General features: G+C 40.6%; 2 protein-coding genes across 2 annotated transcripts; one reads left to right on the top strand and one right to left on the bottom strand.

Annotated features, from left to right (window-relative positions):
- Window positions 1–1,252: 1,252 nt before the first annotated feature.
- On the bottom strand, window positions 1,253–2,325 carry LOC125591686 (germin-like protein subfamily 2 member 1). Its single transcript, XM_048766302.1, has 2 exons — window positions 2,065–2,325; window positions 1,253–1,984 (listed from the first exon to the last, which is right to left on the bottom strand). Exons 1-2 carry the CDS (start codon window positions 2,180–2,182, stop codon window positions 1,440–1,442), a joined length of 663 nt encoding a protein of 220 aa, XP_048622259.1. The 5' UTR covers window positions 2,183–2,325; the 3' UTR covers window positions 1,253–1,439.
- Window positions 2,326–6,039: 3,714 nt separating this feature from the next.
- On the top strand, window positions 6,040–6,821 carry LOC125591939. Its single transcript, XM_048766867.1, has 2 exons — window positions 6,040–6,358; window positions 6,424–6,821. Exons 1-2 carry the CDS (start codon window positions 6,040–6,042, stop codon window positions 6,819–6,821), a joined length of 717 nt encoding a protein of 238 aa, XP_048622824.1.
- Window positions 6,822–22,254: the final 15,433 nt, after the last annotated feature.

Raw genomic sequence — 22,254 nt, 5'->3', positions numbered from 1 at the left:
TCGGTTCGGTCGGGAGGCGGTTTCAAGTGCTGTGTGGTGCTGTGTACAAGTCAGCTTTGGTGGCATTAGCAAAGCTCTGGTATGTACCCAAAACTCTCCCCTATTTGTCGTTTGGAGCTTCATGTTTAGAGATGGTTGCAAGTATGGAGTTTTTTGGGAGCTAGCTACTCCGGAAACGACACGAGAAGTCTCGGTATCCGAGGCAAGGAGAACCTCACATTTTTGTGATTATCGTTAACGGCTGAGAACGGTAACCAATTCTGAAGAATTATGAGAAGCAGAATAGCGGAACGTGCCGGGTTTATTGGGTGGGCGAAGCTAATTTATGTAATAGTTTGATTTTGGGAATTTTGTATAAAACTTGCTTGTAACCGGATCTAAAATTTCCGTTTATACGGGTTGATTTAATATATATAGGTATTTAAAAAAAAAAAATTTAGATAGTTGATTTGAAAGGCCAACGATTACATGGACTTTTACTTTCTGTTAATCTTCGCTGACATGTAGTAAGAACATAATGATGTGAATACTTGCTCATCCAACCAAACTTAATAACAATTGTTTTGTAAATGTTTCTCTTTGTTTGTAACTTTTTACTTATTGTCTTTGTCTTCATTTTTCAACTTTCAGTAATGTTGCATATCCATCCATTTACATCATCTGTTAGCTCTGTTCTCAAACTGTGAATGTGGATGCATGACTAATCTCCTCTCGAATGTTTTTGGTTTCATGATGTATTCATTAAAACCGATGTATGAGAAATGAGCTAATTCACACATGAATCTATATCTCTAGTCAGGTAATCTCCTTTCATGATGTACTCAAATGTTACTGACTGCTTATCGTCTCTCGGAGTGTAGCTGCTTGATACAGAGGTGCTTAATAGCGCAGCCGGACTCTATGCCCCAGGTTAATGCAGCCGGACTCTATGAGTATAAGGTAATGTATGAACCTTGAGTATGTTGCAAGAATCTTCTGTTTACAGAATTAGCTTTAGCTAATTAACTACAATGATCTAATTAGCTGGCCATATGATGTACATTTAGGTTTTGAAAGACGCAGCACATGGGGGAAGTTTAAGATTTGAATCTTATCAATTAACTAATCAGTTTTATTATGCCCATACGTGTAAGTCTATCAAGTTGATTATATTATATGATTAAGTAGCTTACCTGCTTTCATATTATATTTGAAGTCTTAAACTAAGATCAACATCAGCTTACCTGTTTCTAGTCAACTTTGAACCCAAAAATAAAATAAAACTGGATTATACAGAAGATAATACATTAAAACAATGGAACTCAAATGAACACTCAATGATGAATTTATTGGTTAACACTTTTATTACACAAGATAAATAAAAATGAGTAAAAATCATTCCTTTAGAAAACAGAACCTGACAAAACCAGACAAACCCGGTAATGAAAATTTGGAAATGATCATTTCTTGGGCTGGAACCTGCTTTTAATGTTTCTAACAATTCTCGGAGTTGTCTGAAACGCTTGAGACAAGATCTCATCAGGAACAGGAGGCGTAGAACCGAACAGAGTAGCACCAAGAGACTGAGTTCCAGGAAGCTGACTATTGAAAGCAGCGATAACGGCAGCAGGGACACGACCGTTGTTCTTCTGGAAATGAACAAGTCCTCTGGGGAAAGCGAAGACGTCACCTTTCTTGAGAGACTGAGAGATGAGCCTATTGGCGGTGGTGAGAAACCCGACGTCGAGGGTACCTTCGAGGACGTAGACGACTTCGGTGGCGCGCGGGTGAGTGTGAGGCGGGTTTAAGCCGCCTGGCGCGTAGTCGATGCGAGCGAGGGAGACGCCGAGCGTGTTGAGTCCTGGGATGGTCATCACGTTGGCGCCTGTGACTAAAGCTCCGAATGTGTTGTTGGTGAGACCTGGGTTTGCTATTCCTTGTGAGAAGAAATCGAGTGAGGAGACGTTGGCTGCGTCTTTGCAAGGGAAGCCGTTGACTTTGATTCCTGAAAGTTCGTTAAAAAAAGATTATTATTCAAGAAAATAAAAAGATAAGATGAATGGAGATAAATAAAGTTTTTATTACCAGAGGAGAGATCAGCAACGCAGAGGTCTTGGAGCATGTCGGGATCTGCGGAGACTGTAATGAAGAGGAAGGCGACGAGGCAGAGGAAGATGGAGAGAAATGAAGTTGGTGAAGCCATTGTTGATGGTTAATGGTGAGACTGGAACAGTTGAGAATGATGGTTTATAAAGGAGAGAGAAATTGAAGAAAGGAATGACTTTTCACGTTGAGACAGAGAGAGAGAGAAGCAAGGAACATGCCTCTTGCTTTTATTTCTCTGTATAAATGAAATGTTAAAGGTCAACAACTTAACCTATGCTAAACGAATGGATCAGGGCTGTTCTATTGAAAAAGATGGCCTACAATTGTTTTGGTCTTACACGTTACACGGTTTATTGACATTTAATGATTTCATAGAATAATAGGAGAATTTGATTTTTTTTTTTTCGAAAAAGGACTTTCAAATTAAACTGCAAGAACATACACTCATAAGTTTGATAAAGTTTGCAATAAATAAAAGGGTTTAAAAAGACCTCAGATAAAGATTCACATTTGAATCCAAGAAAGCAAGACAAAATAAGACATTAACTAGTGGTTGTAGTTCCCTCGGTCTCGACGACCTTGTTTACCTCTTCCACTAATTCTTGTCCATCCCATATCTTGAACCTTTTGTGTTGGTTTTATTGTCCTTCCTCCTTGAGTTATATCATAACTAGAGGAGTCTCCAACCACATCAAAACCAATACCTTTCCCATATGCAAGCGGAGTTTCCGGCTCCATATGGAATCGTTGATGATCTAGAGGAGAATGAGGATCAATTGCTTGCTCAGTTTCAGAAGCTTGAGAGCCTTCCAAAATGATAGAATGTGATGGAATATCTTCCATAATACGTGACTGAGTTGGCGCAGCTTCATCGGCTGCTAATAGAGGTAAAGTGTTATCAATCTGAGAGCAAGGGGTAGTGTGTACCTCATGCGAATGTGTGATCGGACTAGCAAATGCACCCTCGGACAGAAGGGTGGCCAATGACTTTTTTTGAAATCTCATGTGTTTGATGGGTAGTAGGTGAGCTTGAGCTTTGCAGCAGCTTGACAATGTCCACCATTGGAACCTCTTCATTTGTAACTTGAGTCTCCTTTGTAATAGGACCAGAATCATGTGGCTGAGGTGGTAATAAGCACTTTTCTCTTTATGACCAAGTGCACCACACCTTTCACATGCACTAGGAATCCAAGAGTACTCAACTTCTACCAAGTAGATATTACTTTGCTTGTCATCAAGTGCAATGAGCTTCGGGAACGGTTTATCCAACTCCACTTCAACTAGTATTTTAGCTTCTCCCATGTTTGTTGGATCTAAACGAGGCTTGTGAGTAAGCATTGGCTCTCCCAAACCCGATGCTATGTGGCTGATGCCAAGTCTAGAGAAGCAAGAATCTGGAATATTTTTAAGAGTAACCCACACTGGCAAGGTCGAGATCTCAGGTGTTTTGAAAGAGTCAACATGACTCCAAGGAGCCACAAAAAGTAGACAATCATCAACATGCCACACGCCCCGTTGAATAACCAATTTACGAGTATTTTCATGAGGAATATGGAATAAAAATGACGAGTTTTCTAACTTCCGACAGGTAATCCTACATTCCCGACCCCATAACCTATTTAGAACTGCATGTATAAGACCTCCAGGAGGAATTGAACACCTATGAAACTGTCCAACGACATATGCTTCCTTATTCTCCGGTCCTAGTCTAAGTACCTTAGAGGGAATTGTGATTTGAGGTGTGCCATCTAGACGATAAGTCGGTTCAGTAGCACAGAAGAGATTCCTAGTGGACTGGTTCATGCGAGCAGCCCATGGGAATCGAAGGCTACCATCTTCCTTAAGAGCCGGAGGTGGAATTGTTTTTACCGGTAGTTGTGGCGGTGCTTGTACAGATAACGATGTGTGTCCCTTCTTAGTCTTGGGACCATTGATGATAGCCTCACCAATCGTTGGCCAGAAAGAATCTATCTGACACATAACCGCCTCAGAGACTCCTAGCCTTGGAGTTGCAGGTTCCGGAGGGGTCAGAGGGGGAGTGAAGTGAAGGGGCTTGGACCACGCTCCCAAGGACCTTACGAAGTTAGTTCCCTCAGCTTCGTCGAGTTGTTCCCCATCTTCTTCTTCAAGTTCGGATATTTCCGGTGGTTGAGCACCATCAGCAACAATAGCAACAACATCAACATCAGTGACGGCATCGACGGGAGAGGAGTCATGTATGGCATCAACGAGTGAGGAGTCGAGATTGTGAGTCGCAGAAGCAGGAGTCGTGAACTGCGACGGAAGAGAGACAGCTGGCATGCGAGCTTCGCCGTAACCGGTTGAAAAAGCTGCCATTCCTTGAAAACACAAGGGGATCTTCGAGATGGAGGGAGGAGAGGCTTTAATCGTGCCTGAGCAGGCGACGGAGAGCAGCAATGGCTGAGATAACCGTCGTTTTGATGCAGAGAAGTGTTAGGGTTGCGGAGTCGCTTGAGTTCGATTTTGGAGAAGCGCGTATACTTACGCGCTTGAGTTTTTTAAATGTGCTGTTTGTTATAAATCAAGTGATGAATGTCCATAACCGGCCCAATACCTAGAAGAGAGAGAGATGGCTGAAACCCTAGAGAGAGGAGAGAGAGAGGCGGCCGACTTTAGAGAGAGAGAGAGGCGGCTACTAGATTAGGAGAAAATGAAACCCTATTTCCTTTTTCTTATATTTGTAGTTATCCTAAATTTAGATGGATTAGGATTTGTATACATTCCATTTATCTCTATCTTGTAATCCTCATAAAAGGAACCCCATTGATTCATTACTAATAGACAGACAAATTCCATACTTTTACAACACGTTATCAGCACGATTGTTCTCTGCAATCTAAGCTAAAATCACCAACCCCTTAAACCCTAACCTAGTCGGCGACTTTAAACCTAACCCCAACGAACCCTAATTCGTCCTAACTCGCGTTCCAGCTCGTCAACAACCGATCAGCTCTATCCCTAAGGTGTTCCTGATCCTAGACGACCTCAGCTTCCATTCGCATCACAGCCAGCTCGTGTTCCCGATTAACCAGCTCGCAATCCTGATCAGCCGCTTGCAAACCCGATAGAAAGCAGCTCGCGAACCCGATAGGAAGCAGACGCGTCTCGTCCCGTTCAGCTCGCATCCGACGACTGCCAGCTCGTGTCCGTCCGTGTGCAGCTCGAGGTTCATCCATTCTCTTTGGTGGTCCGGTTTCAGCCCTACAAACAGAGGTATACCAATTAATCTAAGAACATAATGATCAAACCTTAAAACCCTGATCCATTATTATGGAAATCCAGTGTTCTTGATAAACCCTAAAAATTGGTATAACCTAAAACTGATCATCTTATAATCACTAGATTGAAATAGATTCTATTAGAACATGTTGATTGATTGTTCTGATCTGAATTATAAAAACCCTAAATCTTGGAATCGAAAACCCTAAAACCCTAAAGCTTGAAATCGATTTTAAATTGTTCTTGCTTGATTGAATGATTGATGATCTGAGTTTTAGAATTGATGGATTGATTGTATAATCTGAATCTCGAATTTAAATCCTAAAGGCCTTGAAACCTTGATCACATATTGCTAAAATCGAATTCTAGTATTGTTTAAATCAAAACCCTAGATTTCATAATTGAAACCAATTGATTAAGGTTGTTTGCATAACATATAAAACTGAATATGAATTGCATTCGTCTTGTTTTAATTATCAACCAACATGACATATAGATCGTATAAACTTGAATAGTTTGCATCATAAAATTGTATGGCCGTGTGGCCTGATCTATTTGTCACATATAGAATCTAATGATTGTTCGCACCATGGTTGATTAAATTGTTTGAAACATGATTGTATAAGACTTGATTGTGGCCAAAAATTATTGGTTGCCTTGCGGCCACATGATCACATTGTGAAACCCTAAATTATGAATGATAATGTGATTCAGATGTCGAAAATCTCAAACCTAGACTATGCTGCCTTTAATCTCTCTGGAGACAACTATTTTCCACGGGCACTTGACACAAAGATTAACTTGAGATCAAAGGAACTCGGTGATGCTATCATCGAGGGCAACAATGAGACTGATAAGAGTCGGTACAGGGCTATAAGTATTATACGCCACTATCTCACTGAGGGTCTAAAAGATCAGTACCTCACCATGGAGAATCCACTAGACCTTTGGACCGCTTACAGCGACGATATGATCACTTGCTATTACCAAAGGCTAAACATGAGTGGAAGAATCTCAGATTCATGGACTATAAGTCTATGGATGAATACAATTCAGTATTGTTTAAGATAGTCTCAATGATGAGACTTTGTGGTGAAGAAGTAACCGAGAAAGAGTTGCTTGATAAAACATTCTCCACGTTCCATTCGACGAATGTGTTGCTGCAACAGCAGTATAGAGAGAGAGGCTTCGCCTCATACACATATCTGATCTCGTGCCTACTCCTGGCCGAGGCTAATAATGAACTCCTGATGAAAAACAGTGAGATGAGACCCATCGGAACAGCAGCATTACCAGAAGCCAATGAGGCTGAAAAGAAAGATCCCAAAGAGTGCAACCATGTCCATGATGATAAGAGATCACACGGCAAAGGCCGTAGTAGAAACAAAGGACGTGGCCGTGACAACTACTCATATGGTCTAGCTATGGCCGTGGTCGAGGCGGCATATCCAAACCGTCTAACTCGTCCAAATCAGCTTGTCATAGATGCGGGATGAGTAACCATTGGGCCAAGAATTGTAGAACCCCTAAACATCTATGTGTGCTCTATCAAGAGAGCCTTAAGAACAAGAACCCGGAAGCCCATGTGGTTCATGATACCGGGCATGATGCTGATGATGATTTCGACCTTGAAAAGGACGACCTCTTGGATTTTGAGACTTCTGATTGTCTCAAAGACTAAAATCGACATCTTGTCTTATTGTTTTATGAATTGCTTTGATTTCATTGCTATTATATCTTGCCTGAGTTTGTTTGATAATGTGAATGATTTTATTGATAAAGAATTGCCTAAAGGGCATTATAGTACGGGTATAGTAGCCTAGTAAGAAATCTATGGCCAAGGCATTGCCCAAAGGGCATTATATACACCCAAAGAATGTGTGACCCATTGAGTTAAAATGGTTTCCAAATAGAAACAATGGGAAAAAGGAAACAAGTTCTTTCAGATTTTGAAAGGAAACGCCTAAGACCCTTTTAAGAAAGTGGTCAAGACTATACCTATGTAATCTACTGATCAAAACTATGCTACAAATTAGTATGATAAGAGGCAAGAACCGTGGTGATCATACTGATATATCCCATGAAAATTATACACTATATGGCATGACCGGATTAGCCATCCTAGTCTAAACTTGATGCAAAGATTGATATTGAAAAAGACACACAGAGTTATCCCATAAAGATCTCATGTTGTGTAACATGTACACAAAGGGGAAACTCATTAGGCTTTATTGTCCTAAGCATCACGAAATTATAGTATGTTCATGAGGGGGAGATAGGATAAACCCGTGATACATGATCACACATGATCAATACTACAAATTCGTGTACTACTATGGTCTATTACCATGCTATAAAAGGCTCGGCCTTAAGGCCATTACCTATAAAGGTTCGGCCGTATAAGCCATTATCTATAAGGCTAAGACTCTAAAAGTCTATAAGCTTGGGGACATCATGAATTTACATGTATAAAAGGATAATATGTATCAGGCCATGTAAGTGAGCATAGATATTCCCATCTCAGATTGAATACGGGTCATAAATCAGACATACACCATCTTAAAAGACTTTGAATAAACCACCACATACATATATGTGTCGTCTAAGATGGAACCTCAGAAGAGGATTGGGAATATATGTTGGATAAGAGTATGACTTTCTCCCACGACTTCTAAGAGACCTTGAGCCAAATATGGGTGATCAGATAGTGGCCAGGTACACGGATTGCATGATCAATGAATCCGACTATCCAACATTAAAAGGAGAAAGCTATAAGCTGGTAAAGAGTAAAGAATGATAAGAAACAGAATGGTATCAACCATCATTGTCTTGGCAAAGATCATCGGATTAGAATTTTAGACGTCCAAAGAAAGAAAAGATTATACATAGCTAGCTAATCGAGATGCCAGACACTGACCCGAAAAGAAAAGAAAAGAATGACTAAGTCATAATCAGCTTAGCACCAAACGAAATCTGATGTCCTAGAAAGAGACACAGTCAAGTTGCTACAGAGTCTATACAAGATAGACCAATGTGTTCCATGAGATAAGGAACCTCGGAAAGAAAAGAGAAAGGTGCATAGAATACAGATCCGAGGTCATAAGGGAAACCATACCAGACATTGAGAAAAGGCTGCGCAGCTAAACATCTAAGGTACCAAACCATGTAGTTTGGGATGCCAAGCTACTAGGTAACAAAGGTCCTGAATAATGAAATCTCAAATCGATTAGATCATGTCTGGAACACAATGGAACCATATATAAGTGTCGACACATAAATATATATTTGTACATAAGTGAGTAGCACTTGAACATAAAGATATAAACGAGGATCAGAACCCACGAAAGAGTACTCATAAAGAATAAAGATTAGATTGAAAAGATAAACGTGGGGTTTAAAGTATCTATAGAGAAAGATAGGCGTATTGGACACATACATATATACAGAAATGCCATCTGATATAGACCAGTGAAATAGATGGGTCTTGTGAGGAAAAAGAAACCGTCAAATATGGTACATGATCACGAGGTCTAAAGGTGTTCATGTTTCCTACTAACAGCATTCGATCATAGCTTGTTACACAAGGATACTCACAGAGACCATGAAACAGATTATACGGAGATAAACTCCTATGTGGTGGATGCTGCTACACAATTTCGAAATTGACAAAGGTTTGGTCATAAGAAATAAATTAGATTGACATATAAAGATGTAGTAAGCAGCATATGGATCACTGGATAAAGGACATCATTGTTCCTAAGCTGTTCATGAACCGAAACAAAGCAGCTGCATATAGTATGTAATACTAGTAAAGGAGTTCTATAAGAACAATCAAATTCAGTCCATATGTAAACTAATAAAGAAATTTGAATTCCTTGTGTTTATACTAAACCAACCTAAAGAGAGGTTAAAAGGTTTATACAGATCTGTGACACTAGAATGGACCGACTAGATTGTAGTACGGGCTAGAGGAAAAGAAAGATCAGCCCAAAGAAAGGTAATTCGGATTGCCTCAGCTTGCTACCTCAGATAGCATGTTCTCCGGATAGACCAATCCAACATCAGATCCCTTAGATAAGGATCCGACATAGCAGAACAGTCTACTGCTGCTGTGGGGCTGAGAGGAGATGTTTAATCTATTCTTCTCAATCGGATACAAATGTGTTATAGTCCATAAGCTCGTGTAGTCGAGGTCCATGACCTAATAATATATATTCATTGTGTGATATGATCCACAGCAACAGAGGTCATGAGACGACATCAATATAAGGATAGGACTGCAATGAAAAACGAATATGGCATTGCCTAAGGCAATAGAGATCGATGACCACGTGTGAGATTCATGAGTGTATTTGGCCACAGTGCCATAGTTAGATAAGATTGTAAAATTCATTACAACAATGATCATTGATAAAGTCATGATCTTGGACACTCATGAGACAAGTTATGAACATGTATAAAAGAAGTATATGACTCAACATGGATCGATCAGATTAGTGCATAGTCGATGCACTACAAGAAAACATCAAGGATTCTGAGGGGAAAAATCGTCGGAATTTCGTCGGAATATCGTTATTCCGACGCAATTCCGACGAAATACGTCGTCGGAAATAATTCCTCGGAATTTATTTTTTCCTCTGAAATCCCTCGGAATTTTCCGTCGGAATTCCGAGGAAATAAATTTCCGAGGAAATTCCGAGGATCCCTTGTTTGTCGGAAAAGTCCTCGGAATATACCGAGGTAGAACTTCGTCGGGATAATTCCTCGGAAGTTCATCGATCGATGCGTGTTTGGACATATATACATCGATCGATAGGAGTATACCGACGGACTTTTTCCTCGGTTTATTCCGAGGAACTGTTCCCTCGGTATATTCCGAGGGATCCGTTCCTCGGAATTTTCCGAGGGAGTTGTCCCTCGGAAAATTCCGAGGGAAATGTCCCTCGCTATATTTAAAAAAAAAACGGATCGATCGATGCGTTTTTGTTCAAAAACGCATCGATCGATGTAGTGAAAAATATAATTAATTTCCTCGAAATGTAAAAAATTAATTTTTTTGAAAAAATAAAATTTCTGAAATTTAAATTCGAAAATATGAAATTAAAAGTAAAATTGAAATCATACTAATTAATATTCAAAGTTTCACAAATAAAAATAAAACATTCCGAGATTGGGGAAAAAAAAACTACGGGTCTGGCACGTCCGGGAACACCTCGTTCGGGTACATCCTCTGCATCATCTCCATCATTTGCTGGTTCAGCCTCCTCTGTGCCTCATAGCCCGCCTGTTGAGCCGCCATCTGAGTCTCCAACAAAGATATTCGATCATCTTTGTCCTTCAACTGAGCCGTAAGTACTTCTGGATCAACAAAGGGCGGTGGTGCAGAAGAAGGAGGAACCGACCGGGTGCGACGACCCAAACCGAACAAACGTCCCTTCTTCTTTGGAACCGACTGAATAGAAAAAAGCCAAATTTAGAAATTTAAACCAAGAAATAAATGAATTGAACTTAAAAAAAAGAACTTACGGATTCAACGATTTCGTTGATTCGAAACCGGGACAAGTTGGTCGAAGCCGTCGAAGCGTCATCCTCGGTTTGAAGCTGAGACACTTCGTCTACCACCTGAGTTTGGACCAGGTCGACCACGTCCCTCACAAGACCGTCATCAATCTGGCCGGTCTTCTTGTTGGTATACGCCCTCCTCATTAGGGCGAGATCATCGACCGGCTCGCCATCATTTTCTTCCGCCTTGAAAAAAAACATAAAATTAAAGAAACATTAGAAATTAGAAGAAATCACAATAAATTAAATTCTGAAACTCAAATAATTGAAGAAAAAGCGGTTGAACTTACCATGCGATCTCCGAGAGTGGCAATAGATTGAGCACCCAAGTTATGCTTGTAGATGCCCTTCCCTTTACGGTCGCTCCTGCGGTTGGTGGAGTTGGTGGAAGAAGTTTCTTTCGTCTCCTCCTTATCCCAATGCGCACACAACTCCTTCCAGACCGTATCGTTCATCGACTTTGGGACCTTTTAATTAAAAAAAAAGAAAAAGTTTAATAAATTAAAATTGTTTAATAAATTAAATCGAACCTTATTGATTTCCCACTTCTTCTTCCACTCGTGGATCTGCTTCCCATAGTTGTCCATTACTTTATGGACGAAGTGGTGATAGATTAAGAGCGTCTCATCGGAATTCCAGTTGAACTCTTGCTGAAAAAAAAAACACAATTAGTAAAAATTTATATTAAAGATTAAAAATATAAGTAAAAATTAGAATACTTACCGCAAACTGACGAAACCACAGAACCTGCTTGTCGGTTGGGAAGTGAGTGAAAGTCGGATGTCCACTGTCGAGGGCCGAGTACATCATACGGTTGATCCATGCGCTGATCCCGTTCCCGGATCGGTTGAACCTTATTAAAAGAACAAACGGTTAATAATGAATCCAAATTTAAAGAAAAAAAATGTTTAATTACCATGTTTGACCCCGTCCATGTGGATACGGAGTGAGATACGGAAGATGGTCACGACCGGGCTGTTGAACCAACTCCGCAACCCTCATCACTCCCGGAGGACCCGGAGGAACAGGAGCGGATGCAGCAGCGGGAGCGAGAGGAGCATGAGCGGGTGCAGCAGAGGGAGATGTATGGTTGGAGCTGTGGGGCGAAGGGGAATCCTGAAAATGGCTGGAATCCCGAGACTGGCTCCCCGTACCACCACGACCACGACGCTGTCGAGGCCGGGTCTGATCATCATGAGACCTGTAAATTAAAAAAAATATATTTAATAAATACAGAAATATATAAATTAATTTTTTTTATTAAAAAAAAATCCCAAATAATTTAATCACAGAAAAAGATTTATATATATTAAATTTTTTTAATAAATATATAAAAATAGTTCTAATAAACAAAAATAGTTTTAATAAATAAAAATTGTTTAATAATTAAAATGTTTTGTAAAATCCAAAAAATCGAATTTATATAGAAATTTTTTTTTGTAAAATCCAAAAAATCGAATTTATATAGAAAAATCGTTTTGTAAAATACAAAAATCGATTTTATATACAAAATTGATTTTATAAATACAAAAAATAAAAAAATTATAAAAAATTCTAAATCAATTCAACAAAACAAATTATTCAACCAAATCACAATTCTAAACCTATTATACAACCAAATCACAATCCTAACCAATCACCCTAACAAAAATCTATCAAAACTACACAAAAACCTAACAAATAGAACCTAAGAGAGTGGGATAGGGTCCTTACATGATTTGTGTAAGAGAAGAGGGAGATCGCCGGAGATATCGTCGGATTTCAGGGGAAATCGCCGGAGAGAAAGAGAGGAGTCGCGCAGAGGAAGAAGAGAGAAATGGGGAAGAAGAAGGGGCTCGTGGTTATAAAACCTAGGGTCCGACGGACATTATCCGTCGGAATTCCGTCGGAATTCTAATTTCAATTTTCGCGAAATATTTGCCCGGTAAAATGAAAATATTCCGAGGAAATTCCGACAGATAGTAAAATATCCGTCGGAATTTTCTCGGAATATTCCGAGAAAATACCGAGGAACTAGTGTTTGGGGTTTCAAAACATCAATTTTTTTTGCCGTATTTCATTTCTTATACAATTGTAATGCATACCATTGAGGATTCTTTGTATACATGAGCATAAACCATGAAATAACAAATTTCAAAACTAATTGAAAGTATTCCCTTTACCGTTCGTTAAAAGGTATAAGTGTTTCTCTTATGTTGCGAGATTTCGTTCATACAATCGGAAAAGTGTTAATTATACGGTAAGGAACAAATTTTTGACTTCATAATGAACGTAAGACACTTAATAAGGGTTATATAGGTGTTATTCAAACGGCAAAACGTTGTTTTCGGTTTAAAAACCCTATTTCCTCGGAATTTCCTCGGATTATTCCGAGGGAACTCCGAGGAAACCCTCTTCTTCCTCGAAATTTCCTCGGAATATTCCGAGGAAATTCCGACGAACTAGTGTTTGGGGTTTCAAAACGTAATTTTTTTAAAAAAAAACGCATCGATCGATGCGTTTTTGAACAAAACAAATCGATCGATTACTAAGATGGCCCGGGCCGTAAGATTGTGATCGATCGATGAGAGTATCCCATCGATCTATCGACAATCTGAATTGTTCCTCGGAATTTCCTCGGAAAATCTTGTATGTTTTTTTAAAAATGCATCGATCGATGCGTTATAGAACAAAAACGCATCGATCGATTACTAGGATGGACCGGGCCGTAAGATTGTGATCGATCGATGAGATTAACCCATCGATCTATCGACAATCTGAATTGTTCCTCGGAATTTCATCGGAAAATCTTGTATGTTTTTTTAAAAATGCATCGATCGATGCGTTATAGAACAAAAACGCATCGATCGATTACTAGGATTTACGGGGCCGTAAGATTGTGATCGATCGATGAGAGTAACCCATCGATCTATCGACAATCTGAATTGTTCCTCGGAATTTCGTCGGAAAATCTTGTATGTTTTTTTAAAAATGCATCGATCGATGCGTTATAGAACACAAACGCATCGATCGATTACTAGGATGGACCGGGCCGTAAGATTGTGATCGATCGATGAGAGTATCCCATCGATCGATCGACAATCTGAATTGTTCCTCGGAATTTCCTCGGAAAATCTTGTATGTTTTTTAAAACGCATCGATCGATGCGTTATAGAACAAAAACGCATCGATCGATTACCAAGATGGCCCGGGCCGTAAGAATGTGATCGATCGATGCGTTATAGAAACAAAACGCATCGATCGATGCGTGTTCGGAAAACAGAATTATAAGGCAAAACCCGACCTTTTTTGGATCTAAACCTTAGAACTCTCATCCCCTCCGATTTCCCCTATAATTCGCCCCCCCCTTTCTCTCTCTATAATCATCCGATTTGAACAATTTTGGGCTCTATTCCACTTGATTTTTCGAGCTCTACCTGATTCCTACACTCGTCTTCACCCTAAGACAGGTATACTCCGCGAATCTCCACATTCTGAAATCGTGTTCTTGAGCAATTTTTTGGGTTTTGTGAATTTCTTATTTCCGTGTTGATTCCTTGATCAAATATGCATGAAACAGATGTTTAAACATGGAATAGAACACAATTGTCTGTGATCAACGAGTTTGGAACATGATTTGAGATGATTTAGGGATAGAGAATTTTTTTCAATTTCGTTTTTTTTATCACAACTCGATTTTGCTTTTCATTTTCATGTTCCTTTGCCTTCTTAATTGATTATAACCATGTTGAGAGCAATGATTCTATTTTGTAGAGAATGAAGCGCACGAAAACATCAGCAAAGAAAAACACACAAGAAGCGGGTTCGTCACAGCTGGAGAAGCAAAGGCCAAAGAAGTGGGATAAGTCTGATACCACCCACTACAACAACATGAAGAAGGTAGCCGTTCCGGCTACACAACTAGCATGTCCTGAGACGATGACAATATTGGGAATCAAAGCAGACATTGAAGGACTGTTCCAGAACATGGGTCTAGGCCAACTATGCAACCTCAAGGAACCCACTTATCCGGAGTTGGTACGCCAGTTCATAGCATCCGCATACGTCACCCGTCCCGATGATAGCCATCAGGAAGGTTTTCTGGCATTCGTAGTGCAGAAAGTATACTATGAGGTATCTTTCACAGACCTCTGCGGACTATTTGGATTGAGTGCGGGGAAGAGGACATATGGTCTTTATTGGACTTCAGAGCTGTTGAACTTCTGGGAAACGATTGGCACAGGGGTTTATAGATCTTCTCAGGCAAAGGAGTCACTTATCCGGAGCCCAGTACTGAGATATGCGACACGCCTCATTGGCTCATTGCTATACGGGACAACCACAGCCGCATCAGTCACGCAATGGGAGTTGTGCCTCCTGTACCAAGGTGTGAGGCATTTGCTACCGGCATTTGGAAACTCTACATTCCCACCTGCTACTGCCTTCAACATGGGAGCGGTGCTGGCCGCAAACTTAGCAGGATACAAGGGGAAAGTAACCAAATCCAAGAGCAATGCATGTGGATTTGGTGCAGTGATTACTCGGATCCTTAGACATGTGGGTGTAGACTGTGAGAACCACCAGGTAGCACTGGACAGATCGAACAACATTGCTTGGAACTACCTGGATGTCATTTCTCTAGTAAGTAAGGAGTTCATAGCTGGTCCCCACTCGAGGATCGATCGGGATGGTCCTTACGTCTACGTATTCCAGGACCGAGCGAAGAAAACACTCTACTGCCACCTGCCTCAGATCGGCCTGACTGCTCTACTTTCAGAGGCTGCAGTTGAGTTTCTACCCCCTGCTACCGCACTAGTAGACAAGCCATCCTTCTTCACGCCAAAATCAGACCAAAGGCAAGGGCGTGGTTGATGAAGAAGGACAAGATGAGGCTGCACAAGCCATTCCAGATGATTCACAACCCCATCAGCTACTCTCCATCAGACTCCAGCCAGTACAAGCTGCAGAGCTTCCACCGACGCCACTTCGCGCCAGCAACAACATTGGAGAGATCAGAGCATAAAGAAAACAACGACATGCTACACAAGTCTGGGCTGCCATTTCACGTATCAGGCCGTGTCGTTGCCAAAAGGATGAATGTATTTCATCGGGCAACTAGTCCATCTCCTGATGTTCCTGCTCGATGGTTCACATGGTGGGAAACCTCTTTCTACCATGTGTGTACCACTCGAACCCGAACCAGAGCTGGATGGAGAGTTGTCCCGATGAACTACATCATCCTTTTGGCAACGACACGGCCTGATACGTGAAATGGCAGCCCAGATCTTGTGTAGCATGTCGTTGTTTGTCTTTATGCTCTGATCTCTCCAATGTTGTTGCTGGCGCGAAGTGGCGTTCGGTGGAAGCTCTTGCAGCTTGTACTGGCTGGAGTCTGATGGGAGTAGCTGATGGGGTTGTGAATCATCTGGAATGGCTTGTGCAGCCTCATCTTGTCCTTCTTCATCAACCACGCCTTGCCTTTGGTCTGATATTTTGGCGTGAAGAAGGATGGCTTGTCTACTAGTGCGGTAGCAGGGGGTAGAAACTCAACTGCAGCCTCTGAAAGTAGAGCAGTCAGGCCGATCTGAGGCAGGTGGCAGTAGAGTGTTTTCTTCGCTCGGTCCTGGAATACGTAGACGTAAGGACCATCCCGATCGATCCTCGAGTGGGGACCAGCTATGAACTCCTTACTTACTAGAGAAATGACATCCAGGTAGTTCCAAGCAATGTTGTTCGATCTGTCCAGTGCTACCTGGTGGTTCTCACAGTCTACACCCACATGTCTAAGGATCCGAGTAATCACTGCACCAAATCCACATGCATTGCTCTTGGATTTGGTTACTTTCCCCTTGTATCCTGCTAAGTTTGCGGCCAGCACCGCTCCCATGTTGAAGGCAGTAGCAGGTGGGAATGTAGAGTTTCCAAATGCCGGTAGCAAATGCCTCACACCTTGGTACAGGAGGCACAACTCCCATTGCGTGACTGATGCGGCTGTGGTTGTCCCGTATAGCAATGAGCCAATGAGGCGTGTCGCATATCTCAGTACTGGGCTCCGGATAAGTGACTCCTTTGCCTGAGAAGATCTATAAACCCCTGTGCCAATCGTTTCCCAGAAGTTCAACAGCTCTGAAGTCCAATAAAGACCATATGTCCTCTCCCCCGCACTCAATCCAAATAGTCCGCAGAGGTCTGTGAAAGATACCTCATAGTATACTTTCTGCACTACGAATGCCAGAAAACCTTCCTGATGGCTATCATCGGGACGGGTGACGTATGCGGATGCTATGAACTGGCGTACCAACTCCGGATAAGTGGGTTCCTTGAGGTTGCATAGTTGGCCTAGACCCATGTTCTGGAACAGTCCTTCAATGTCTGCTTTGATTCCCAATATTGTCATCGTCTCAGGACATGCTAGTTGTGTAGCCGGAACGGCTACCTTCTTCATGTTGTTGTAGTGGGTGGTATCAGACTTATCCCACTTCTTTGGCCTTTGCTTCTCCAGCTGTGACGAACCCGCTTCTTGTGTGTTTTTTCTTGCTGATGTTTTCGTGCGCTTCATTCTCTACAAAATAGAATCATTGCTCTCAACATGGTTATAATCAATTAAGAAGGCAAAGCTGAACATGAAAATGAAAAGCAAATCGAGTTGTGATAAAAAAAACGAAATTGAAAAAATTCTCTATCCCTAAATCATCAAATCATGTTCCAAACTCGTTGATCACAGACAATTGTGTTCTATTCCATGTTTAAACATCTGTTTCATGCATATTTGATCAAGGAATCAACACGGAAATAAGAAATTCACAAAACCCAAAAAATTGCTCAAGAACACGATTTCAGAATGTGGAGATTCGCGGAGTATACCTGTCTTAGGGTGAAGACGAGTGTAGGAATCAGGTAGAGCTCGAAAAATCAAGTGGAATAGAGCCCAAAATTGTTCAAATCGGATGATTATAGAGAGAGAAAGGGGGGGGCGAATTATAGGGGAAATCGGAGGGGATGAGAGTTCTAAGGTTTAGATCCAAAAAAGGTCGGGTTTTGCCTTATAATTCTGTTTTCCGAACACGCATCGATCGATGCGTTTTGTTTCTATAACGCATCGATCGATCACATTCTTACGGCCCGGGCCATCTTGGTAATCGATCGATGCGTTTTTGTTCTATAACGCATCGATCGATGCGTTTTTAAAAAAACATACAAGATTTTCCGAGGAAATTCCGAGGAAAATTCAGATTGTCGATCGATCGATGGGATACTCTCATCGATCGATCACAATCTTACGGCCCGGTCCATCCTAGTAATCGATCGATGCGTTTTTGTTCTATAACGCATCGATCGATGCATTTAAAAAAACATACAAGATTTTCCGAGGAAATTCCGAGGAACAATTCAGATTGTCGATAGATCGATGGGTTACTCTCATCGATCGATCACAATCTTACGGCCCCGTAAATCCTAGTAATCGATCGATGCGTTTTTGTTCTATAACGCATCGATCGATGCATTTTTAAAAAAACATACAAGATTTTCCGATGAAATTCCGAGGAACAATTCAGATTGTCGATAGATCGATGGGTTAATCTCATCGATCGATCACAATCTTACGGCCCGGTCCATCCTAGTAATCGATCGATGCGTTTTTGTTCTATAACGCATCGATCGATGCATTTTTAAAAAAACATACAAGATTTTCCGAGGAAATCCGAGGAACAATTCAGATTGTCGATAGATCGATGGGATACTCTCATCGATCGATCACAATCTTACGGCCCGGGCCATCTTAGTAATCGATCGATTTGTTTTTGTTCAAAAACGCATCGATCGATGCGTTTTTTTTAAAAAAATTACGTTTTGAAACCCCAAACACTAGTTCGTCGGAATTTCCTCGGAATATTCCGAGGAAATTTCGAGGAAGAAGAGGGTTTCCTCGGAGTTCCCTCGGAATAATCCGAGGAAATTCCGAGGAAATAGGGTTTTTAAACCGAAAACAACGTTTTGCCGTTTGAATAACACCTATATAACCCTTATTAAGTGTCTTACGTTCATTATGAAGTCAAAATTTGTTCCTTACCGTATAATTAACACTTTTCCGATTGTATGAACGAAATCTCGCAACATAAGAGAAACACTTATACCTTTTAACGAACGGTAAAGGGAATACTTTCAATTAGTTTTGAAATTTGTTATTTCATGGTTTATGCTCATGTATACAAAGAATCCTCAATGGTATGCATTACAATTGTATAAGAAATGAAATACGGCAAAAAAAATTGATGTTTTGAAACCCCAAACACTAGTTCCTCGGTATTTCCTCGGAATATTCCGAGGAAATTCCGACGGATATTTTACTATCTGTCGGAATTTCCTCGGAATATTTTCATTTTACCGGGCAAATATTTCGCGAAAATTGAAATTAGAATTCCGACGGAATTCCGACGGATAATGTCCGTCGGACCCTAGGTTTTATAACCACGAGCCCCTTCTTCTTCCCCATTTCTCTCTTCTTCCTCTGCGCGACTCCTCTCTTTCTCTCCGGCGATTTCCCCCTGAAATCCGACGATATCTCCGGCGATCTCCCTCTTCTCTTACACAAATCATGTAAGGACCCTATCCCACTCTCTTAGGTTCTATTTGTTAGGTTTTTGTGTAGTTTTGATAGATTTTTGTTAGGGTGATTGGTTAGGATTGTGATTTGGTTGTATAATAGGTTTAGAATTGTGATTTGGTTGAATAATTTGTTTTGTTGAATTGATTTAGAATTTTTTTATAATTTTTTTATTTTTGTATTTATAAAATCGATTTTTGTATATAAAATCGATTTTTGTATTTTACAAAACGATTTTTCTATATAATTCGATTTTTTGGATTTTTACAAAAAAAAATTTCTATAAATTCGATTTTTGGATTTTACAAAACATTTTAATTATTAAACAATTTTTTTTTATTAAACTATTTTTGTTTATTAGAACTATTTTTATATATTTATTAAAAAATTTAATATATATAAATCTTTTTCTGTGATTAAATTATTTGGGATTTTTTTTTAATAAAAAAAATTAATTTATATATTTCTGTATTTATTAAATATATTTTTTTTAATTTACAGGTCTCATGATGATCAGACCCGGCCTCGACAGCGTCGTGGTCGTGGTGGTACGGGGAGCCAGTCTCGGGATTCCAGCCATTTTCAGGATTCCCCTTCGCCCCACAGCTCCAACCATACATCTCCCTCTGCTGCACCCGCTCATGCTCCTCTCGCTCCCGCTGCTGCATCCGCTCCTGTTCCTCCGGGTCCTCCGGGAGTGATGAGGGTTGCGGAGTTGGTTCAACAGCCCGGTCGTGACCATCTTCCGTATCTCACTCCGTATCCACATGGACGGGGTCAAACATGGTAATTAAACATTTTTTTTTCTTTAAATTTGGATTCATTATTAACCGTTTGTTCTTTTAATAAGGTTCAACCGATCCGGGAACGGGATCAGCGCATGGATCAACCGTATGATGTACTCGGCCCTCGACAGTGGACATCCGACTTTCACTCACTTCCCAACCGACAAGCAGGTTCTGTGGTTTCGTCAGTTTGCGGTAAGTATTCTAATTTTTTACTTATATTTTTAATCTTTAATATAAATTTTCTACTAATTGTGTTTTTTTTTCAGCAAGAGTTCAACTGGAATTCCGATGAGACGCTCTTTATCTATCACCACTTCGTCCATAAAGTAATGGACAACTATGGGAAGCAGATCCACGAGTGGAAGAAGAAGTGGGAAATCAATAAGGTTCGATTTAATTTATTAAACAATTTTTAATTTATTAAACTATTTTTTTTTTTTTATTAAACTTTTTTTTTTTTTTTTTAATTAAAGGTCCCAAAGTCGATGAACGACACGGTCGGAAGGAGTTGTGTGCGCATTGGGATAAGGAGGAGACGAAAGAAACTTCTTCCACCAACTCCACCAACCGCAGGAGCGACCGTAAAGGGAAGGGCATCTACAAGCATAACTTGGGTGCTCAATCTATTGCCACTCTCGGAGATCGCATGGTAAGTTCAACCGCTTTTTCTTCAATTATTTGAGTTTCAGAATTTAAATTTATTGTGCATTTCTTCTAATTTCTAATGTTTCTTTAATTTTATGTTTTTTTCAAGGCGGAAGAAAATGATGGCGAGCCGGTCGATGATCTCGCCCTAATGAGGAGGGCGTATACCAACAAGAAGACCGGCCAGATTGATGACGGTCTTGTGAGGGACGTGGTCGACCTGGTCCAAACTCAGGTGGTAGACGAAGTGTCTCAGCTTCAAACCGAGGATGACGCTTCGACGGCTTCGACCAACTTGTCCCGGTTTCGAATCAACGAAATCGTTGAATCCGTAAGTTCTTTTTTTTTAAGTTCAATTCATTTATTTCTTGGTTTAAATTTCTAAATTTGGCTTTTTTCTATTCAGTCGGTTCCAAAGAAGAAGGGACGTTTGTTCGGTTTGGGTCGTCGCACCCGGTCGGTTCCTCCTTCTTCTGCACCACCGCCCTTTGTTGATCCAGAAGTACTTACGGCTCAGTTGAAGGACAAAGATGATCGAATATCTTTGTTGGAGACCCAGATGGCGGCTCAACAGGCGGGCTATGAGGCACAGAGGAGGCTGAACCAGCAAATGATGGAGATGATGCAGAGGATGTACCCGAACGAGGTGTTCCCGGACGTGCCAGACCCGTAGTTTTTTTTTCCCCAATCTCGGAATGTTTTATTTTTATTTGTGAAACTTTGAATATTAATTAGTATGATTTCAATTTTACTTTTAATTTCATATTTTCGAATTTAAATTTCAGAAATTTTATTTTTTCAAAAAAATTAATATTTTTTACATTTCGAGGAAATTAATATATTTTTCACTACATCGATCGATGCGTTTTTGAACAAAAAACGCATCGATCGATCCGTTTTTTTTTAAAAATATAGCGAGGGACATTTCCCTCGGAATTTTCCGAGGGACAACTCCCTCGGAAAATTCCGAGGAACGGATCCCTCGGAATATACCGAGGGAACAGTTCCTCGGAATAAACCGAGGAAAAAGTCCGTCGGTATACTCCTATCGATCGATGTATATATGTCCAAACACGCATCGATCGATGAACTTCCGAGGAATTATCCCGACGAAGTTCTACCTCGGTATATCCGAGGACTTTTCCGACAAACAAGGGATCCTCGGAATTTCCTCGGAAATTTATTTCCTCGGAATTCCGTCGGAAAATTCCGAGGGATTTCAGAGGAAAAAAGAAATTCCGAGGAATTATTTCCGACGACGTATTTCGTCGGAATTGCGTCGGAATAACGATATTCCGACGAAATTCCGACGATTTTTTCCCTCAGAATCCTTGATGTTTTCTTGTAGTA

Source organism: Brassica napus, chromosome C8, assembly GCF_020379485.1.
Source record: "Brassica napus cultivar Da-Ae chromosome C8, Da-Ae, whole genome shotgun sequence".
Classification (NCBI taxonomy): Eukaryota; Viridiplantae; Streptophyta; class Magnoliopsida; order Brassicales; family Brassicaceae; genus Brassica; species Brassica napus.
The sequence above is the reverse complement of the archived record's forward strand: the minus strand, read 5'-3'. Positions and strand labels throughout refer to the sequence as shown.

Coding starts and splice junctions, on each gene's coding strand:
- LOC125591939 (XM_048766867.1), top strand. CDS start 6,040: ATGTCGAAAATCTCAAACCTAGACTATGCTGCCTTTAATCTCTCTGGA. Junction 6,359..6,423: donor CTCAGATTCATGGACTATAA/GTCTATGGATGA, acceptor TTTGTGGTGAAG/AAGTAACCGAGAAAGAGTTG.
- LOC125591686 (XM_048766302.1), bottom strand. CDS start 2,182: ATGGCTTCACCAACTTCATTTCTCTCCATCTTCCTCTGCCTCGTCGCC. Junction 1,985..2,064: donor CGTTGCTGATCTCTCCTCTG/GTAATAAAAACT, acceptor ACGAACTTTCAG/GAATCAAAGTCAACGGCTTC.